The 19789-nt window shown below is 61.2% G+C and overlaps 2 protein-coding genes and 1 long non-coding RNA gene across 3 annotated transcripts in view; 2 read left to right on the top strand and 1 right to left on the bottom strand.

The window, feature by feature from the left end:
* The window catches only part of PHC2 (polyhomeotic homolog 2), a gene marked incomplete at its 5' end in the record, with an annotated part of 9830 nt that extends 7094 nt beyond the window's left edge, over positions 1 to 2736 (top strand). The window contains 6 exons of the mRNA XM_026053583.1: positions 29 to 223; positions 1016 to 1154; positions 1239 to 1353; positions 1446 to 1587; positions 1705 to 2005; positions 2102 to 2736. Coding sequence (XP_025909368.1) covers positions 29 to 223; positions 1016 to 1154; positions 1239 to 1353; positions 1446 to 1587; positions 1705 to 2005; positions 2102 to 2256 — 1047 coding nt within the window. The remainder of the gene's footprint in view (positions 1 to 28; positions 224 to 1015; positions 1155 to 1238; positions 1354 to 1445; positions 1588 to 1704; positions 2006 to 2101) is intronic.
* A 1664-nt stretch (positions 2737 to 4400) lies between these two features.
* Positions 4401 to 13563, bottom strand: ZNF362 (zinc finger protein 362). Its single transcript, XM_026053664.1, has 10 exons — positions 13506 to 13563; positions 11631 to 11715; positions 9545 to 9730; positions 6708 to 6771; positions 6316 to 6562; positions 5913 to 6234; positions 5619 to 5843; positions 5454 to 5532; positions 5124 to 5282; positions 4401 to 5040 (listed from the first exon to the last, which is right to left on the bottom strand). Exons 4-10 carry the CDS (start codon positions 6768 to 6770, stop codon positions 4924 to 4926), a joined length of 1212 nt encoding a protein of 403 aa, XP_025909449.1. The 5' UTR covers position 6771; positions 9545 to 9730; positions 11631 to 11715; positions 13506 to 13563; the 3' UTR covers positions 4401 to 4923.
* A 952-nt stretch (positions 13564 to 14515) lies between these two features.
* Positions 14516 to 16106, top strand: LOC112959613. Its single transcript, XR_003251638.1, has 3 exons — positions 14516 to 14570; positions 15349 to 15511; positions 16024 to 16106. It is a non-coding gene; the product is annotated as an uncharacterized LOC112959613 (long non-coding RNA).
* Positions 16107 to 19789: the final 3683 nt, after the last annotated feature.

Below are 19789 nucleotides of genomic sequence, written 5' to 3' on the forward strand. Positions count from 1 at the left end.
GACGGGCCCCGCGCGGCTCCATGCGCAGCCGCCCGCCCCCGGCATGACCTCGGGCACCGGGAGCTCTGCCGCCAGCGCCGCCACCAGCWCCAGCAGCGTCGCCGCCGCCGCCGCCGCGCCGCACAATGGCGAGAGCAAGCCGCCGCAGGCCGTCGTGAAGCCGCAGATCCTCACGCACGTCATCGAGGGCTTCGTCATCCAGGAGGGCGCCGAGCCCTTCCCGGTAGGCCGCGAGGCGCCGCGCGCTTTCCCCTGCCGCCCTCCGGGCTGGCCCGGCCCGCTTCCGGTTCGGTCCGTTTGCTCGGCTTGTTCTGACCCGGTTTGGGCCAGTCGGGTTCCTCCTGTGTTGGTCCGGCCCGGTTCAGCCCAGTTGGGTCCAGTGCGCTCTGTCCCAGTTCGATTCCCCCTGTTTTGGTTTGGTCTGGGACACTCCTGTGTGATTCGGCCCCGCTTGGCCCGGTTCGGCCCCGCTTGGCCCGGTTCGGCCCCGCTTGGCCCGGTTCGGCCCCGCTTGGCCCGGTTCGGCCCCGCTTGGCCCGGCCCCGTTGCCCCCAGTTCGGTCCCTCAGGGTTCGGTCCGATTTGGTCCGCTCCGGCCCCATTCCGCCTGTGTCACCCCAGCCTGGTTCAGCCTGTTCTGGCCTGGCTCAGCCCGGCCCCATTCGCTCCCGTTAAGTTTGGTCCAGCCCGATTCAGTTCTGTTTGCTCTGGCCAGCTTTGACCCTGTCTGGCCTCATACCCTCAGGTCCATTTTGGCCCAGTTCAGCCCAATCCARGCTCATTCCCACATCCCAGTTTGGTCCATTTTGGCCCAGTCCAGCCCTGTTCCCTGAGGTTCGGTCTGACCCAGTCTGCTCTGTTTTGCCCGGGTTCAGCCCGGTCCATCCGCGTTCCCCTCAGTTGGGCCCAGCCCGACGCGGTCCGTTCCAGCCCCATTCCCTGCAGCGGGSTGTGCCGCGTTCCCCGCGGTTCCGTTCGGTCCATCCCGTGCCGTTCCGACGCGTCCGCCCCGGCAGGTGGGGCGCTCCTCGCTGCTCGTGGGCAGCCTGAAGCACAAGTATGCGCAGGAGCTGCCGCCGGAGAAGCTGCCCCCGCCGCCGCCGCCGGACACCGCCACCACCACCGACTCGGACATGGAGGAGCCCTACGCGCCAGGTAGCGCCCGGCGCGCGGCGCCGCTGCCGCCGGGCCCCGCGCGCCGCCCCGCCGCGCCTCGGACACCCCCGCTTCCCTCGCCAGAGCCCAAGGACGAGGGGAACCCGCCCAAGCTGAAGTGCGAGCTCTGCGGCCGCGTCGACTTCGCCTACAAGTTCAAGCGCTCCAAGCGCTTCTGCTCCATGGCCTGTGCCAAGAGGTAAGCAAAAATGCCCCTTTTCCCCCTAAAATCCTCTTCCCCCYGCCCCGAGCCTCCTGTACCAACGCCCTGTGTCCCCGCTGCCCTGGCAGGTACAACGTGGGCTGCACCAAGCGCGTGGGGCTGTTCCACCCCGACCGCAGCAAGCTGCAGAAGCCCGGCGGGCCGCCGCACGGGCGCCGCCGCTCCTGCAAAAGCACCTTGCCCGCCCTCGGCAAAGACACCAAGAAGCAGGTGAGGGCGCAGGGCAGCGCACGGGGTCCCCCGCCTGCACCCTGTTCCCCCCCGGCGCCGGGGCGGCCGCGCGGGCGGGCTCTGAGGCCGGCGCCGGGCGGTCGCTGCGTCCCGCAGAGCCCGGTCTCCCTGCCCGCGGGCTCGGTGCCACTCTCCGTGACGACGTCGCTGCAGCTCAACCACAGCCAGGAGGACTCGAGCCGCTGCTCGGACAACTCGAGCTACGAGGAGCCGCTGTCGCCCATCTCCGCCAGCTCGTCCACGTCGCGCCGGCGCCAGGGTGACCTCGAGCTGCGCGACATGGAGCTGCCCGACATGCACGTGCGGGAGCTGGCCGGCATCGGGCACCGCTTCCTGCCCAGCGAGCCCAGCAAGTGGAACGTGGAGGACGTCTACGAGTTCATCCGCTCGCTGCCCGGTGAGRCTTTCCCGGGAAGCTTCCCGGCGCGGGGCCGGAGGGAGGGAGCGCGGGTGGCTCCGGGCAGTGCCGCTCAGCTCCGCTCGCCGCCCGCAGGCTGCCAGGAGATCGCCGAGGAGTTCCGGGCGCAGGAGATCGACGGGCAGGCGCTGCTGCTGCTCAAGGAGGACCATCTCATGAGCACCATGAACATCAAGCTGGGCCCGGCGCTCAAGATCTACGCGCGCATCAGCATGCTCAAGGACTCGTAGAGCCGCCGCGCTCGCACGGACGCTCCCCGGGGAGGGCGGTGGGACCCCCCCGCGCCCTCCCCTCCGCCACCCTGCGCTGGGAGGCTCCACGGGCCGAGCACAAGGGGCCCCCGCGCCGGGGGCCGGCTCTGCCGCAGGGATGTGTAAATAGCCCCTAGCATTAGCCCCCACACACCTCGCACCGGGCCGGGGGGGTGCTCAGCCGGCCCCCCCTCCCCGGCCTTACCCCACCCATCAGGGTGAAACAGGATGGTTGCCTTAAACAGTGGGTGCCTGGTGGTGCCGGGGGGCTCAGCTGCTTGAACCTCCCCTTCCCCCTGAGGCTTTTAGCCCCTCTCGGGGGTGCTTGGGGGGGCTGTGGGGCCCCCCCCCCAGAGGGAGTTTGGGTTGTCCTGAGCCAGGTAAGGCACCCCCTGTCCGCAGGGCCCCTCGCCACCACAGCCCAACCACTGCGGTCTTTTTAAAAAAAAAAAAAAAAAAGAGAGAGGAGGAGGGAAAAAAAACACACAGAGCCCTTTTTCCTGTTTTTGTTTTTAATAAACACTGAAAATGAGAAATGGCCCCTTCCCTTTTTGGGGCTGGTGGGGCCGTCAAGTGAGGCYCCTGCTGCTGCTCCTGGAAACTGTGTGGGGTCCCCAGGCTCTGCTGGCCTGGGAGGGGTCCCTGGGGACTGTCCTTGCTCCACCAAGGGGCTCTGCCCAAATGCTGCTCCCTCACGGGCAGAAGGGGTCAGTGGGTGCCTGGTCTGTGCACTGCAGGGTGGGGGTGCAGGGGGTCACCCTGACAGGGACTTTGAGGCAAATGGGTGTTGGGCTGGAGGGGAGAGGGGACCCCTGGGTGTCCCTTTGGGGCCTCCTGTGGTGTCACAAGCTGCTGAAGCAGCGGCCTTGGTGCTGCTGCCCCTGGAGGGGTGTCACGGGGGAGCTGGTCCCAGTGCCTGCGGTGTCCCCCAAAATGACGTCCATGGAGCGGAGGTGGTGCCTGTGGAGCTGAGTCCACAAAGGTGACGGCCCTGGAGGTGGCCCATGGTCCTGGCGTCCCTGGGGTCGGTGCCCTCGAGCTGCTGGCCCTGGAGATCCGAGCTGCGGTCACGGTGGTGACGAATCCCAGGAGCGGGTGTCCCTGGACCTCGTGGTGACAGCGACGCTCCCCAGGAAGCAGCCTGTCCCCCACCCCCCAGCCCCTCACACACGGTGCAGCCCGGACAAAGGTTGCATGTACAGGTTTATTTTTTTTTGTCTTCCACAACAGAGAAATACAAAGAGTATTTTTTTTAATCCTTTTTTTTTTTCCTTTTGCTTTGTGAGGGTTGTCGTTTGGCGGCGCTAACCTGTCCCCGCAGGACACGAACGTCCCTGTGGAGGCTGCGGCCTCTGCCCACAACCCACAACACAAACAGGGTGGGAAAGAGGGGACTGGGAGGGGGGGAATTTTGCTTGTTTTCTCGTTTTAACCCCACTTTTTTTTCCTTTTTTTTTTTTTTTTTTAATAAGGTAATAACTAGCTCTAGAGACACGTGGCCCGGATTTCCACCGAGGAAAAAAATAAAAAAGAAAAAGCCCCAAAACGGGGAAAGAGGGGGCGAGGTGGGGGGAGAAGTGTTAACAGTTTGTATAAGAGGCGTATTTACACGGTATTAACATGCTGACAAAAAAGATTACAATATTGAGTATCGTACAACATCGATTCGGAAACGAGGAGCCAGAGGCGGGAGGGCAGGGGAGGGAAAAGGCTGCGGGGGTCAAATTAATAAACAGGAGGGAATAACCACCCTGGCAAAACAATGAGTTAAGGCTTAAAAAGTGTATAAAAAAATAACACAGTTAATATCCAAAAAACGGAACCAAAGAGTACATAATATATATGAGTTTTTTGTCTAGCTTTTCTGMAGAGAGGGGCAGGCGCGCGGCTCCGGCCGCGGGGTTCGGAAGCGCCGGAGGAGCTGGGATTTGGGGGCTCCACTGGCCCCTCGGAACCTCCCGGTGCCGGACGGGCGACTGGGGGTCCCGAAATTCCCCCCGTCGCGGCCCCGGTGGCCCCTGGGCTGTTTTTGCTCCCTCGCGCCCAGCCAGTCCCAGCGCGGGCAGCAGATAACCCAAAAGGAAAGGGGGGGGGGCGGAACATTAAAAAAAAAAGAAAAACAGAACAAAACAATCAAAGCGTCCCAAAGAGGTCAGACGCGGCGGCACAGCGGGCTCCGTCCCACTGCGGCTCCGGAGTCCCGCCGGCCTCTACGGCCGCGGCTCCCAAGGGAGAGTCCAAGGAGAGAAGCCGTTGGTCGAGGGCCTGGACTTTCTCTCCCCTTTTGCCATCCAGCGTTTCTGGTTTTTCCTCTGTCCGCGGTTTGTTTTGTGTCTTATTTCGTATCTGTTTTAGCAGCACCAACTTCTTGGCCAATAAATATATATATATATTTGTATCCAAAATGAGAGGAGGGAAGGGGCAGGGACTGAAGGAAAGAAACCCCCTCCCACCCCATTCCAAAAAACCGCAGAGATTCAAAGTGCTCTGAAACCGTCTTTGGATGTCACCGAAACCGCGGCCCCGGGGGGACCGGGCCGGGCGGGGGGCGGCCGGGCGCCTTTCCGACGGCGGCATCCATGGGCTCCCGGCCCTCCGCCGGCCGGCACGAGGGAGCGTCCGGACACGGCGGTGCCGGAGCCCCGTTCAGATGAGTGAGATCCGCACGGGGATGCCGGGGGACTCGGTCCTTTGAGGCGAGTGCTGGCTCACGAGGTGCTCCACCACGGTGTGTTTGGACATGTGCTTCATCAAATAGGTCTCCTGCAGGACAGGGAAGGGGGCAGAGTGAGCGGCGCGGTGGCCTCGCGTGCCGCGCGGTGCCCGCCGCCGCGCCGCGCCCTCACCGAGGTATAAGCGCGGCCGCACATGCTGCAGCAATAGGCCTTGGCGTGTTTGATGGCGTGCGCCGAGAGGTGGATCTGCAGCGACGCCGAGTCCGTGTAGGCCCGGTAGCAGTTGGGGCACTTGTAGGGCTTGTCCTTGTTGTGCTGTCGCTGGTGAGACTGCGAAGGCCAAGGGGGGGGACACGGGAATGGGGGTACGGCCAAGGGGCTGGTGACAGCGCCCGCGAGTGGCTCCCCCTGCGGCCCTTTCCCCAGGCTCTTTCCCCCTGCCCGTCTGCCCTTTCCCGGGGCTCTTCCCCGCTTCCCGCGTCCCCTCGGCTTGGTGCCCACCTGGAGGTTGGAGAGTTGCGTGAAGGCCTTTTCGCAGCCGGGGTGCGGGCACTTGTAGGGTCTGTCGCCAGTGTGGATTCTGCGGGAGGGAGGGCACAAGCGTCAGGCGGCCGTGCCCTGGCCAAGCCCCGCGGGCAGCGCCCCCCGCGCCCCCATCCCCGTCACCTGGTGTGCTGCTGGAGGTGGGAGAGCTGCCGGAAGGACTTCTCGCAGTAGGAGCAGTGGTAGGGCTTGACGCCCAGGTGGATGCGCAGGTGCTGCGCCAGGTAGGACGCGTTGGCGAAGGACTTGGAGCAATGCGGGCACTTGTGGGGCTTGGCCTCCGTGTGCGACTTGGAGTGGATCTGCATCTCCGACTTGGTGAAGAACGTCAAGGGGCAGACCTTACACCTGCGGGCGGGCGAGAGGGTCTGCGCTGGGGGCCGGCGGCCGCCGCCGCGCGCTCCCGCCGGCGCCTACCTGTACGTCTTGCCCTCCTTGGCGGTCTCGCCCGACGCCAGGATGGGGTAGGGGACCACGAGGACGGGCGGCCCCGAGGGATTCTCCGCCTTGATCTTCTTGCGGCCGCGCTCGGCCTTGGGGGCGCCCAGCAGGCTGTGGCCCTGGATTGTCTTGATGGAGTCGAGGAGGGGCGGGCTGGTGATCCCTGAGATGAGGGTGGGCGACGAGGCGATGAGGCGGCTCTGGCTGCTCGACGTGGGCGTCGAGGGGGTGGCGGTGCCCGTGCCCGCGCTCGACTCGGAGCTGCTCACGGCGGGCGCCCGCGCCGCCAGCCCCAGCCCTGCCGGCACGAGCGGGACGTTACTGCCAGCGCGCGCGGCGACGGGCAGGGCCGGCGCCCGCGAGCCGCCCGCCGCGGTACCTGTGACGGTGCTGGTGGCCGGCCGGGCGTGCAGGGCCACGTCGGGCTGCGGCACGGCCTGCGGGTGCAGGCCGGGCACCTGCTGCAGCTTGGGCAGGGACATGATGGACTGGCCGCTCTCGGCGGGCGCCGGCGGCACCAGCAGCGGCTGCTGCGAGGCCACCGAGGTGGGCGGCAAGTGCGGCGGCCGGATCTTCTCCGCCATCAGCTGCTCCTTGATCTTGTTGATGAGGACCAGGTTGTCCAGCTGCCGCCGGCGGCAGGGAGAGGGCAGAGCCGCGGTCAGGGACGACCGGGACGCCCGGCGCGGTGGCGGGGACGGCACCGGGGCCCCGTCCCTGCGCTGCCCAGGCCCTCGTGCCCCCCTTCCCGCGGCGGCGGGGGGGTCTTACCTGGCTGGGCATGGTGGGAGGGGGCGGCCAGAAGTAGGGGTTGTTAAAGCGAGGCTCCGCCATCCTGTGGGAGAGACGTGCACGTTATGGGGGCATCCCGGTCCTTCCCAACGGGAATGGCAGGGACGGGAGCGCGGCGGTGCCGGGGGCTGCTGCGGATGACGCGCCCCCGCATGCCCCGTTTCCCAGGGGAAAGGGAGCCGGAGCGGGAGGAGAGGACGGCGGCTGTGTTGTGGGCAACGGCGATGCCGGGGACGGAGCAGCGAAGCCGGTGGCACCGGACGCGGAGCCAGGTCAGCCGCACCGGGAACGCATCCCGCAATCCCAGCCACACTGGGAGCACATCCCGCAATCCCCCGCCGGGTCCGGCCGCCCTCTTTTCGGGAGGGTGCTAAAAACGGCACGGGAATGTGTGTCAGGTGAACGCGCCGCTCCGGAGGGAGCAGCTCTCCATGAGCACGAACCCGCCAGGAACGCGGAGCCAGATGCATTAGTCCTCCCAATCTCCCCGTTCCCGGCGGTTTTTCTCCTGTGCTGGCGGCGGATGGGAGGCCGCAAGCCGCTTCGAGGTGGGAACCTCCATCGGATCAGCTCGGGAAGCCGCGGTAGCCCTGTCCCCAGCACAYGGGACACGGAGGGGTGACCTCCAAGCGCGACAGAACCCAGGCCAGCGGCGGCCCTKCAAGGCGCACGGATACCCCCCGGCACCGCAGCCTCGGTGCTTCCCTGCATCCCGGCCCCAGGAAGCGCCCCGAGGAGCCSCTTCGCTCCTCCTCGGGAAAACAGGAAGCTGGAGCTATGATTAGAAGAGGGTTTGGGAGCGGGCCGCTCCRGAGGGAAGCGCAGCAGCGCTCCTGCCCGGATAGGAACTCGGGTGGTGAAACGCCCCACAGAGCCCCGCACCGGGCAGGCTCGATCCTGCCCCACCGCCCCAGGAACCGCTATTCCCGGCCACATCCCGGCCTGGATCTCYGCCAAAAGCCAAACACGCTCACTCCCATCCTGCTCCTCTGCGCGTGTCCTGGCAGGCACTGGTGTCGCGCTGAAACCCCGGAATGGTTTTCCTGGCAAAACCAGCTGGGTCTCATCCCCGTYCCCACTTTGTACGAAACTCTCCGCGAACGGGGCCAAGGCGGGAAAACGGCGGGAAGCTCCGGGAAGCAGTTGGGCCAAACGAGCCTTGCTTGGCCCCACACAAACCTCCCAGCWGCTGGGAAAGCCAAGGGGGTGGGAGTGGGAGGAAAAAGCCTCTCCAAAGGCCTCCTGGTGCTCAAAGCCCTGTGAGGAAGAGGAGGGCAGCCTGACTGGCCTGCAGAGACRAAGGTCTGGATCCAGTGAGCTCTCTGTCGGCCGATTTTTGCACCTCTGCCCGTTTTCCCCCTGCTCCTGGAGGTGGATGGAGCTGCCAGGGCAGCTCCAATGCAGGATTCCCGATGCTGGGAGCACCGCAGGCTGGGGTTCCCCGCAGCAGGTGAGGGGTTGTTACGACCCCGGCCCCCGGGGTGCGGCGCGAGGGGCAGCCGGGCTCGCACGGCCCCTGTGCAGCACCCACAGCCACCCCGGAGCAGCTTTATTTATCCCCCAGTGCCGGAACAGCTCCGAGGGACCGCGGCCTGGACCCTCTCGCAGAGCACAGAGAGGGCCCCGCATCCACCACAACTTACCCCCGAGCACAGAGCCAGCCCCGGGCAGGGACGGGGTGGCCCCGGGCACCAGCCAAGGCCCCTAAAAGCCTCCGCAGAGGCAGGTGCCACAAGCCCCCGATGGGGCTGGTTTTCAGCCCAATTTTCAGGGCTGAGGGGCCATAAAGTGTTTGCAGGGACCACTGCCGCAAAGCAGCATCTCCGATGAGGGGCTAGCATTTTTCAGGCCCTATCATATTATTATTATAGCTTATATACAATGAGCTCTTTCTCTTGGGTTTGCTACAACCTCTTAAGAAAAGATCCCGATCTAACCTGAAACAGCCCTGGGGAGGAAGGCACAAATAWCCCGTGTCCTCCTCCCTCCCACTCCACCTGAGGCCTTACTAAATAATGAGGCTGCTGCAATAGCCAAAACCACCACGTTTGGAGCTTTACAAGCCTGCCTAGAGTAAAAAGAGGAGGAGCGGCCGCTGTGCCAAAAAAGAAATATCCTATTCCTGTCCCAACTTAATTTTATAAATTGGGCAGTGTTTCATGCGGAGCAGAGGGAGCTCTTCCCCAGGCTGGAACGGTGCGAGAGGCGCTTGGAGAGCTGGGGAAGGTGCCGGAGGGGATATAAAGCAGATGGAAAATATACAAACTCCCTTTTTTCTATATTCTGAGCTAACTATGAAAAATGGAGGCTGACACACAGCAAAGGGGGTGGGGGGAAGAAAAATCCATTAAAATGGAAATGATGAAGTGGGGGGAGTGCTGCAGCGCCAGGGATTCCTGTGGGCACCTGGGGCTCTGCGGCCTCCGCATGAAGTTTATGGAAGGGTTTCCTGGTCCCTGTTTTTTTGGCTAGGAAAGAGTCTGGAAGGAAAAACTCGTGGTGGGGAAGAGCCTTCCTATGGCATGGAGATGGTGCTGGCAGAGAGCAAGGAGAGGAGCCCTGTGCTGAGTGTCCCTAAGGGCACGCGGAGAGGGCGGAAAAGGCGTCGGAGGCTCCGGCAGCGAGCGGGGAAGGCGGCAGGCGGGAGGGGGATGCCCGGGAGGAAGGCAGGCGGTCGGAAGCGCAAGCGGGCGGCTGCGCGGAGCCTGGAAAAGCGCCTCCGCGGCCAGGGGCAGGCAGGCGGCGCGAAGAGCGGGGGCACGAGGGGCAAGCGGGGAGGCGGGTGCCGGGGCGGCTGCGCCGTGCTTGGTACTCACAGGTGGCCGCAGCTGCCGGGGGAGACGTGTCGAGGCGGCTCCAGAGCGATGGAGGTAGGTGGTGGGCGCGAGCGCCGGGCCCCGGAGCTCACTAGCCTTCCAACTTCCTACCAAACTGCCGCTAAGGCAAGCTACAGTGCTCTAGGGAGCGCCTCTACTTGGGCAGCCCTCTCTCTCTCGCCTTCGCTGAAATAAAAAGAAACAAGAGATTCTTTTCACGGACGCGGCCCGGCACCGCCGCGAGGAGGGGAAGGATGCGGGAGCGATACGGCGGGGTGCCCTCGGAGGGGCTGGAAGCGAGGCCCCTTCTCGGCAGAGCATCGGGTCAGAGAGCCCCTCGCGCCAAGGGAGGCGACGCGGAGAACCCGGCCTGTGTTTCCAAGAGAAAGAGAGGGCCCCGCTTCCGAAGGCAAAGTAAAACCCCGCTCCGGAGCTGGCGACAAGAAAGCGGCATCAAAGCGAGTGGATCACCAGCTCTCTGTGCCCAGGTGGGCTTCCCGCAAGGATAAGTCTCGCTTGGAGCCGCAGGGACCGTTCGGCACAGGGTGACCCTCTTCCACCCCCTCTTCCTCGCCGCCTCCATTCCCGGCCTGGCTTTCCAGGCTTTTTCGGGGAAGCGGCGGCGATGCCGGGAAAGCTGGCGCAGGCGGGTTCCGAAGTGCCCCTGCGGCGCTCGCTCTGAGAGGAGCCGCTCATGGATCTCGTGCCAGAAGAATTCACCCAAGATGGAACCAATTAAAGCCCGCGCTTCCGCCCCCCGAAGTGCTGCGGCCTGGGGTTTCTCATTCCCATTTCCTCTCCCAGCSAAGGCAGGAGGAGCCGGACACTGGGAGAAACCCCCATCCTGCTGCACRGACAGGCGCAGGCCAAGCGCGCGGAGGATGTCGCCCGTGTCGGTGTCCTGCATGGAGAAGTGGGATTCTCCACATGCCCCGAGCACCTGTGACTGCCCTGCCYGGAGCAGGAAAGAGATGGACGCAGAGCAGAAGCAAGGATGGAGCAGCAAAGAGGAGCCAAAGCTGGAGGCCACTGTGGGATGGGACTCCCGGATAAGACGGCACCGAGAAGGGGCGTTGGGTGCAGATGCCGAAAGACGCTGGGGAAAAGCGCCACAAGGCCGGAGATGAGCCGGGGGAGCCGGCGGAAGGGCCGAAACCAACCAGCACCCTCCACGTGATGCCCTGGGATGGAGGCACCCGCCTGGCCTGGCGAGGAAGCGGAGCCACCGCGGGAATCCGGCCATCTGGCCCCACCGCTGTGGCGAGAGGGACCTCCCGGAGCCGGGCACATCCATAGGGAGCCCACGGGCCGAGCTGCCCGGGAGACGCCAGGAGGAAGCGGCGCCGCCAAACACGCCGGGCCCGTATCCCCCCACACGCCAGGGTCCAAAGCCCGGACACAGCCACGTCCCCGAGCGGGGAGCGTGACCCGGCGCCCGCGGGGCGCTCACGAGCCGCCTCGGCCCCCGTGTCCCGGAGCCGGCAGCGCTGCCGGGACCGCTCCAGCCCCCCGGCACTGCCCCGCGCCGAGCCCGCCGGCAGCCTCCGCGACGCTGCGCGGAGCCACCCAGSCTCCCCCAGCCACAATCCTCATTTTTTTTTAGGGAGGCGGCAAATCCAAATTTCCCACAGGCACCGGAGAGGAACCCAGTACAAGCCAGGCTGAGCCCCCACGAACGCTGCAAGCACCGGCGGGACAGCTCTTACAGGTGGGGAAACTGAGGCCCGGCCCTCCCCGACAGCAATTTTTCACCCCCAGCAAGCAGATTTTTTCCACCGCCCCCAGCCCCGCAACACACACACACGTAAACATTAAATACACATGCACTTGTCATAACATCTTAAACAGCAAGGGATATTTTTCATTTTCCTTGAGCCAAAAAGATGGATTTTTTTTTTTGAGGAAGAAAATATTATTTTGAGCATGTATCTTCTGGCTTTTTCCCTGGTTGGTTGTATCTGCTGGGCAGCCGCCCCCTCCCCTGGGGCGCCTCCGTTGTTGAACTTCTCCAGGGCAAGGTCGGGGTCCCCCCCCAGCCCCAAATACCACCCCCCTGGCTCCTTTGTGCCCCCGCCGGCGTGCCCACCTCTGAGAGTACTGGCGCTGCTTCCCCTTCTCCGCGTCCATCTCCGGGTCTAGCCGAGAACCGCTGCTGCCCGCGGGGCGTTTTTCTACAGGAAGGGGGTTGTGGGGGGGGGGGACAAGGAAGGACAACTTCACACACCGAAACTCACCATGGAGAAAAAGAAAATAATAATCCCCTCCTCGCTTCGTCGCGCCAGCTCCCGGAGAGGCCGGGGAACAAAAGCGGAGCAGCTCCGACCTCCCCAGCCCATGGGAAGAGGGGGTGCCGAGGAGGATGGGGGGATATTTTGGTTTTGTTTTTTCCTCCTGCAAGAAAGTAGCTTAAAAATAAAATTAATTAAAAAAAAAAAAGAAAAAGAAAAAGAAAAAGCAGTGTTTTCAGAGCCCAGAGCTTTGTGGCAGTGTCGCCCCTACAGCGCCGGCGGCTCGGAGCGGCGGGGAGCCCGCTGGAAACGCGGGGCCTAACGCCGTGTCCCGCGCCGCCCGGCCGAGCCACGGCAAAACTTTTACCTCCTCGCCCAAATAACGCTCCGAGCCCCGAAACACCCCATCCCGAGGCAAAAAAAAAMCCCTGCGACCGCCCCAAAAAGCACCCCAGGATGGGAAGCAGGGGAGCTGCAAGGGAGCATCCTCTGTGCAGTGGATAAAAAGCGCCGGGGGGAGTGGGAGAAAATAAAAGAAAAAGCAGATTAACCATCGGCCGGGCGAAAACGCATCTTCCTCCTCCTCCTCCTCCCGGCGTCCGGCTTAGCCGCTCCGGCCCAGCGTGGCCGGGCTTGGAGGCGGCGGGGGGGCTATGGATGTACCAGCAGCCTCCGCACAGCTAAACCAGCGGGCTAAATACATATATATTTATATAAATATATATGTAAGTGCCCAGGCCTTGCTAGGGCCCCGCCGCGGAGATGATGATGATGATGGTGGTGGTGGTGGGGAGGGGGGTCCCGCCGCCGTGCCGAAACCCTCCCCTTCGTCGCGAGAGCGGATACGAAATAAAAGAGGGAAGGAGAAAATGCGGAGATAGAAAGGTAGGGAAATAAATAATAAATGCCCTGCTCCAGAAAAAAAAAAAATGAAAATAAAATAAAATAAACGAGGCAACAAAAAGACAACCCCCTCCCCACATGCAACATCCCCAGCTCCTCGCTGAGACGCTTGGAAAAAAAAATAAAAATAAATATACAAAAATAGGTAGGTTGCAGCTGCAATTAACTTTTCCGTTAAACCATCCAGAAAAGGGGCTGTGGGGAAGAAGGGAGGGAAAGAAAGAAAAATAAGGCTGAAAACCCGAAGCGGGCATTTTCCTGGCTGCCCCATGGCCACGGAGGGGAGGGGAAGGAAAAAGAGAAAGCGGAGCGGGGGGAAGCCGCGGTTAAAAAGGTAAAGTTTGGCGCAAGTTGAAGGGGCGATCGCCGACCTGGCGAGGCGGCGGCAACGGGCGAGTCCCGGCCCCGGCCGCGGCGCAGACAAAAAAGCCGCCGCGCACTGAAGGAGGAGGGAAAAAAAAAAAAAAAAAAAGGGGAAAAAAAAAAAAGCGGCCCCTTTCGGTGCCCCCGCTGCCGCCTCTCCCACATTCTCAGACAGTTTTTATTAAAATTCGCAGACAAAAGGAAAACAAAAATGGCAGCCCCCCGGCTTATTTTTAACGCCGTCCGCGGCCGCCATGTTCTGCAGATCCGCGGCGGCGCTGAGGCGAGGCGCCCCCCGCCAACGGCCCGTGTTTACCGGCCGCCGGCACCCGGGTGGGCCGGGTTTTTTATTTATCCTCCCCCCCCCCTTCTTTTTAAGAGAGAGAGAGGAAAAAAAAAAATGGAGGTTATTATCATAAAACGGAAAAGAAAAAAAAAAAAGAGAAGCAAGCAGACACTTCCTATACCAACAGTCATGCTCCCCGGCAAAGCGGCGCTCCAGCCGGCGCTCCGGCGGCACGGAGGGAAATGGGCGCCCCCGCGCCGCCCTCCCGCCTCCGCGCCCTCCTCCTCCGCCCGCCCAGGCTCCGGTGCGCGGGGACGGCGGACGGGCCCCCCAGCCCCCCCGCCCCGTTGCCGCCGCCGCCGCTTCCCCTCCCCGCCCGGGCGGGGGGCGGCGCGCGGGGCCCCCCACCCCCCGCCATGGCGGCGGCTCCTCACGGAGGGAAGGAGGGAGGGAAGGAGGGCGCGGGCCGACCCTCAGCGGTGCCGCCGCCGCCTCCCCGGTGTCCTCGGCACCGCCGGGACCCCCTCGTCGTCCCCTCGTGGTCTCCCCGGTCTCCTCTGGGACCCCCTCGCCATCCCCCATGTCCCCCCCACTGATGTCCCCGGTCTCCTCTGGGACCCCCTCGCCATCCCCCATGTCCCCCCCACTGATGTCCCCGGTCTCCCCAGGACCCCTTTGCCATCTCCCCATGTCCCCCCCACCCGGGGTCCCCCATCTCCACCCCCCATTCAGACCCCCCCCCCAAGCTCCTCCTTGGGGTCCCCCGGCACCTTCCCGGGCAGGAGGTGCCCCCATGCCCGCTCTGGCCGGGCCCCCTTTGCTTCCCTCCTTGGGACCTTCTGCTTTTATTTTTCTTTCTTCCTCTGGTTATTTTTCTTTTCCAGCCCTTCCTGCCTGAGCCAAGGAGCTCCCCAAATCCGCAGGCAGCACCCGGAGCAGGGGAAAGAGAGTCTGCCTGGGAAAGGCGCCTCCTGCTCCAATCCAGGCCTTTTTGCCCCCAAAAATCCACCGCCCAGGCCTGGAGCCCTGTGTCCTCACCTGGTGCATCCRGCTCCCCATGCCCTCGGACAAGGGGGAAACCGAGGCAGGAGCCTCAGAGGGGACCCTGCTTCCCATGTCCTGCATCCCCCTTGCACCCGGAGTTCAGCTGCAAAGGACTTTGGAAACTTGTTGTTTTTTTCTTTCCCTCTTTTTCCCCCGTTTAGGACCTTCTGGGAGGTTCGGTAGCAGGGCACAGGTCGCCCAGGTGAGCRGGCTTTGAGGCACATGCAAACCCCGTCTTTTAAGCAGGGGAGAAAGGGAAAATTGTCCTTTTTGCTGCCGCCGTGCCTGTCCTGGGCGCTGCGTTTGGGGGTCTCTTGCAGAAAGGCAAGGCCTGCTCGTCCTCTAAAAAACGGCCCCCAAAAACGTGCTGCAGAAATGCAAAAGTTTATTCTTGCCGCTGCTGTGGTTGTGAGCCTCTGGCTTGGTCCCAAATGACGGCTTAGCTCTGTCTTGCACCAGCGTTTTCTTCTACGAATGGCAGCTAATTTTGTCGACAGTGCTTTTTAAAATTATTTGTTTGAAAAAAAAAATATGTATTTTTTTTTCTACCACATTTTTTTTCTACCACATTTTTCCTATGGAGGTTCATCCCACACCAAGATCCTGAGTATTTGAGGGAGCAGATGTAAGTTTTGTTGCCAACAGTCCTTGCAGGATCTCAGAGCATACAGCGCTTGGTGAAATTTCTGCAAAATTCAAGCTCATTCTGTACCAAGGACACTGAATTTCCACCCATGCTTTGATGTAAAAGACAATTAAATCTCTAATTTTGCAAATAAAACCTGTGAACCTGAGTAAGAACTGTGTTGTTAGTACATATATACGTGTGTATATATGTGAGCCTGTAAATATATAATACTAGCCTCCAAGGTGATGCTGTTCTTCCATTAAAGTTTTGCTTTCTTTTATTATTTTTACTCATGCGCAAATACTTCTTTATTCATCTTTTTTTTTTTTTTTTTTCTCCTCCCGTCTCTCAGGTCTTATCTGCCTGTTTTTCTCCTCTCCCAAGGAGACTCAAAGGACAGCTGAAGAATCCCAAAGATTGTGATATTCCAAGATTAAAAGCAGCAGCGCAGGCGCCTCTGGAAGCGAATGGGCTCTCTGTGCCAGCCACCGCACAGCTCCAAGTGTGTTGAGCAGGTAGAGGGAAAACTGTCTTTACTAAAAACTTCTGGCCTCCTCTCCTGGTGTGGGCAGGGTGAAACCCAGCTCATCGCATTCGTTCCCAACCATTTTCTTCAAACTATGAGGTTCTCCTACTCCACAGCAGTACRTTAACTCTTCAAGCCCAGTTTTCAAGCTCTTCAGATACTCGCTGCCTTTCTGTTTCACTATATCAGCGCTTCCTTTTTTTTATTATTTTATTTTAGAAAGAAATAATAATAATTGCAATACAAACATTTCTTCTCATTTTGAGATGTTGGTGGGYGCATTGCAGTGGATTGGGACAACGTCTTTTCGCTGCTTTTGTTACACGGTCGTGTATTATTTGCAACCCAAGTTGCTTGTCGCTGTGCGCTCACTAAACCACGCGGCAAGCGGCTCTGTACTGTGGAGTCTGGTTGCACCAAATAAAGGGTTTCCCACAAATTTCCAGTTAAAGAAAAAAAAAAGGCAAAACCAGCTCTGGACTGTTTTTCTGCACTTTCCAGGTTTCCCAAAATGCTCCATCATGGAGGAGGATGGGAAGGAAAACCYCTATGATGAGAGGGACGCACTGAATGGACACTGAGGAGGCCAAGGTGCCCCCCACGACGCCTGCAGTGATTCTCCCGGTGGGCTGAGAGCTCTTTATTCCCTCTCACATACTTGAAGCCTGTTATTATGTCTCCCCTCAGCCTCCTCTTCTCTAGACTAAACAAATCCAGTCCTTCAGCCCCTTCTGCACAGGCCAAGTTTTCTCAGCTCCTGGTTGCCATCGCCGCCTGTCCCAGCCTCTCTCCGAGTCGCACTCGATGGGCTTCCGAGTCCTTCCTGAGTGGAGCTGACACGATGGGAGAGGCAATAAAAAGCAGAAGGTGTGCACAAATTTCCTCTGCTCATCACCAACTCCATCCACTGGGAAAACCAGACACCAATTGTCCAGCTCTAGGAGGACCTCGAGGTTCTTCATCCCACAGGATTTGGCCATTGCTGCCTCTCTTTGCACACCTGGCCCTCARTCCTTTGGGCTTTCTGTGGTTTTACCCCTGCTTGTCTCTGCTTTGAAGCACACTGCCACTCCGAGTGAGCGCAGGGTTGTTCCTCTCCCCCTCTGCCTCTCGGGCTGGGCTGGAGGAGTTGGAGGGCCTGGGTTTTATTGCAGAAGAGAGCCAAGCAGCCGCGTTCCCACGCTGCCTTTCATCTTYTTCCTCCCTCTCTCGCTGTTCCCACAGCTCCGCAGGAGCAGCTGGGTAGGAGGAAAACGCCATCGCGCTTTGTCCCCCTCTTATTCCGCATGGCTCCGGAGCCGTGGCAGGCAGGATGGGTGTATTAGGGAGCAGAAGAGCTTGGCACRAGTAGGGGGTGCAGGCACGGGAGGAGCTGCCGGCAGCTCCCTCCAAAGCGCGGGCACAATTCCTGCCTACACCAAAGATTTCCAGGACTGGATACCTGACTGCGTCCTGGCATTTCTCAGGGATTCATCCCCTTGAGCTAACTGGCCTGGCATCACCCTGTCCCCCCTTTAAATACTCATCCAAGCACTTCCCTGTCTTGAAACATCCCCGAACACGTTAATTAACAGCTTGGCTCATCCGGGCTCCGGGACCAGCTCCTTGCAAACTCCCTGCTTTGCATCCTCACTGGGAGGGACGGGCACGTTTCAGTGGTCCCCAGACCCCGGTGTCCCCGACCCCCTGTCGGCCCCTACTTTCTGCTCACTAGCCGTCTTCTCAGCTGCTCTCACTGTTTCTCTTCCACCCGCAGGGCCGGCGGGTTCTGCTGCTGGAAGTTTTGGCCGTGAYGGTGAAACCGCCGCCGTTCGGAGCGTCGCCTTTGGCGATTCCCGGCCGTTGGGAGCCCCGATGCGCAGCGCGGCTCCCCATCCACAGGGAGCTTCCAGAGCATGGTAAGCAGATGTCTCCTGGGAATGTCCCTCGTACAGGGTGGCACTATTCAACGCTCCAGGCCTCTCAATGGATGGAAGCACCTAGAGGAAATGGAGCTGGCTGCAAAYCTCCCATTCAAACAAAAAGTTTAAAAAAAAGAAAAAAAAAAACCGCCTTCAAAGGCTTTTTTTGCCCCCAAGGTAGATCCAACCACAATTAAAAGGAAGGGAAGGGAAAGGAGCGCTCCAAGGAGCGCAGAGCTGCCTCCCTCAACATAAATCACCTCTGTGAGTGTTTCAGCAGGCAGCTACACCTGCTCGCTCTGCTCCCGCACAAAAGGCTGGCCTGTCACTGCGGGAAATGGCAGCGCCTTCCTCGTTCCTCTTCATCCCCAAAGGCAGGAGGCATCACGGAGCCTTTCCTGTCCTTTCCTCCTGCGTCACGGAGCTCACAAAGAGCACACAAGGGTAAAGCCACCGGTGCTGCCCCAAACCAGCCCTGGGGCTGTGGATTTGGGAGGTTCCTCCAGGTGGATGTTTGCTTACCTTGCTCCTAGGGCATTACTTGGAGGCCCGGAGCTATCTGTGGCTGCTCCAAGGTTTTTATCCTGGATCCATAGCCATYGGCAAGTCAAGAAACGTTGGGACTCCCAGGCAAAGTCACTGGGGACAGGTGGGTGCTGGAATAGCTGCTTAGGGACCATGAGGAATGTTTGGTTAAAAAGTGACAGTGCATTAATTTCCCTTCCCTCCTCCCACCAAATGGGAGGGCCGTTTGCCTGTAATTAGGTAATGAGTTAATTAGGATTAATTAGTTAATGTTTGCAAAGCACTTAGGAGATGAAAAGCATCCGCAAAGTGTGCCCTGCACATCTTCCCGCTGTCCTTGGCAGGACCAGCCTCTGCTTCCCTCTGGAAAGTGCTCCGGAAAAGCCAGGAGTGTCCGACCCATCCAGGGGGGACGCACAGGGGGGAATCTCTGGCGGCTCCGGTGCAGCGGGAGCCGGGAAGCGGATGCCGGTGGGATTTGATCCGCTCCAAGCGGCGAGCACGGGGAGGTGGCAGAGGCCGAGGCCCGTCCGTGCCMTCCTTCGTGTCGCTTCGTCCTCCGCAGATCCCGACTCCGGGAGCCGTCCCGGCACTCCGGGCGCGTGCCCATGGGCTAGCGGGAGGTGCAGCATCCCACGTAGCAATTACCCGGATTAATTTCCTTGTTTGCCCGTACACACCCGCTTGCCTGCGCCGCAATTAGGGCGCGCACCCACAACAAGGCTCGTGGCAGGAGGCGCTTCCCGTCCTTCCCGCGGTGCCGACACGTGCGGACGAGCGGCGCGCGGAGCCAGCGGCCGCTTTCACTGCTACAGGGCATCCCTTAGCTCCGCGGGCACCCCGACTTGCCAGCTCGGGAAGAAGCCGCTGGCGAACGGGAGCGGCACCACGAGGGGCCGGGCTCGGCTCGGGCCTCCTTTCCTGGYGCCTCGAATAACATGATTTCCCCAGTCCCCTCCAAGGACTGGAGGSGGAGACGAGACCTGAATTCCTAATGCAGAGGAACAGGCGGAAATAAAACCGCGCGTGCGGCACTCTTTTTTCTTTTGTTTTTTGGTTGTTTTGGTTTTCTTTTTTTCTTTTTTTCCCTTCTGGCCCGTCCTCCTGCCCAGGCGAGGAACAAAGCGGGCGGTTATTCCTGTCCGGCAGGGAAGGGCCGGAGGGGCGTGCGGGGAGGAGGGCACCGGGAGCGCAGCCGGAGCCTTGTTCCCTTTGGCTCCCAGCCAGGAGCTGCTCTTACTTTTCCCGACAATCCCAAAATGTGCAATTTAATTGTCCCTCCCCGAGTGTTGCTTCCCGTGCCGTCTGTCTGTCCTCCCTCCAGCACTGGGGCAGCCCGAGTGGGAGCCATCCCGAGGCTCCCCAGATGCTTTGCCTGGTTTTCCTGACTGGTTTGGTGCCCAGCGGCTTGGCATCCCTCACCCTGAGCCATTGGGCACAGAAAGGCAGGGAGGGAGGGACAAATTTGGAGAAGGACAGAGGGATGGAGAGACTTGGGGGAAGGAYTGAGGGCTGGTGGGATGGAGAAATGGACGGACGGAGGAACAGACGGATGGGCACACCATGGAGAGATGAATGGATGGAGGGATGTTCAGAGGGACAAATGGATGGAGCAAGGGATTGAAGTCTGGAGTGATGGATGGAGGGAGGGGCCGATGGCTGGAGGGACGAGGCGCAGATGGCACCAAGCGGGGCCGTGTCCCCAGGACGAGGGCGGCGCGGGAAAGGGGGCCCTTTAAGGGCCCCTCCCTCCCCGCAGGCGGCGGCCCCTTTAAGAGCCCCCTCCGCCAGTGGCCCTTTTAAGGCCCCCCCCCCCCAGTAGACTATTGCCCTTTTAAGGC

This window comes from Nothoprocta perdicaria, unplaced genomic scaffold (genome assembly GCF_003342845.1).
Source record: "Nothoprocta perdicaria isolate Ctin4 unplaced genomic scaffold, notPer1 scaffold_117, whole genome shotgun sequence".
In the NCBI taxonomy this organism is placed as follows: domain Eukaryota; kingdom Metazoa; phylum Chordata; class Aves; order Tinamiformes; family Tinamidae; genus Nothoprocta; species Nothoprocta perdicaria.

What these genes read in the sequence shown, in the direction of transcription:
- ZNF362 (XM_026053664.1), bottom strand. Translation starts at nt 6,770, where the DNA reads ATGGCGGAGCCTCGCTTTAACAACCCCTACTTCTGGCCGCCCCCTCCC. An exon ending in CGCAACTCTCCAACCTCCAG is followed by an intron (nt 5,283 to 5,453) that starts GTGGGCACCAAG and finishes TGGCCTTCGCAG; the next exon opens with TCTCACCAGCGACAGCACAA. An exon ending in GCGGCCGCGCTTATACCTCG is followed by an intron (nt 5,041 to 5,123) that starts GTGAGGGCGCGG and finishes CCTGTCCTGCAG; the next exon opens with GAGACCTATTTGATGAAGCA.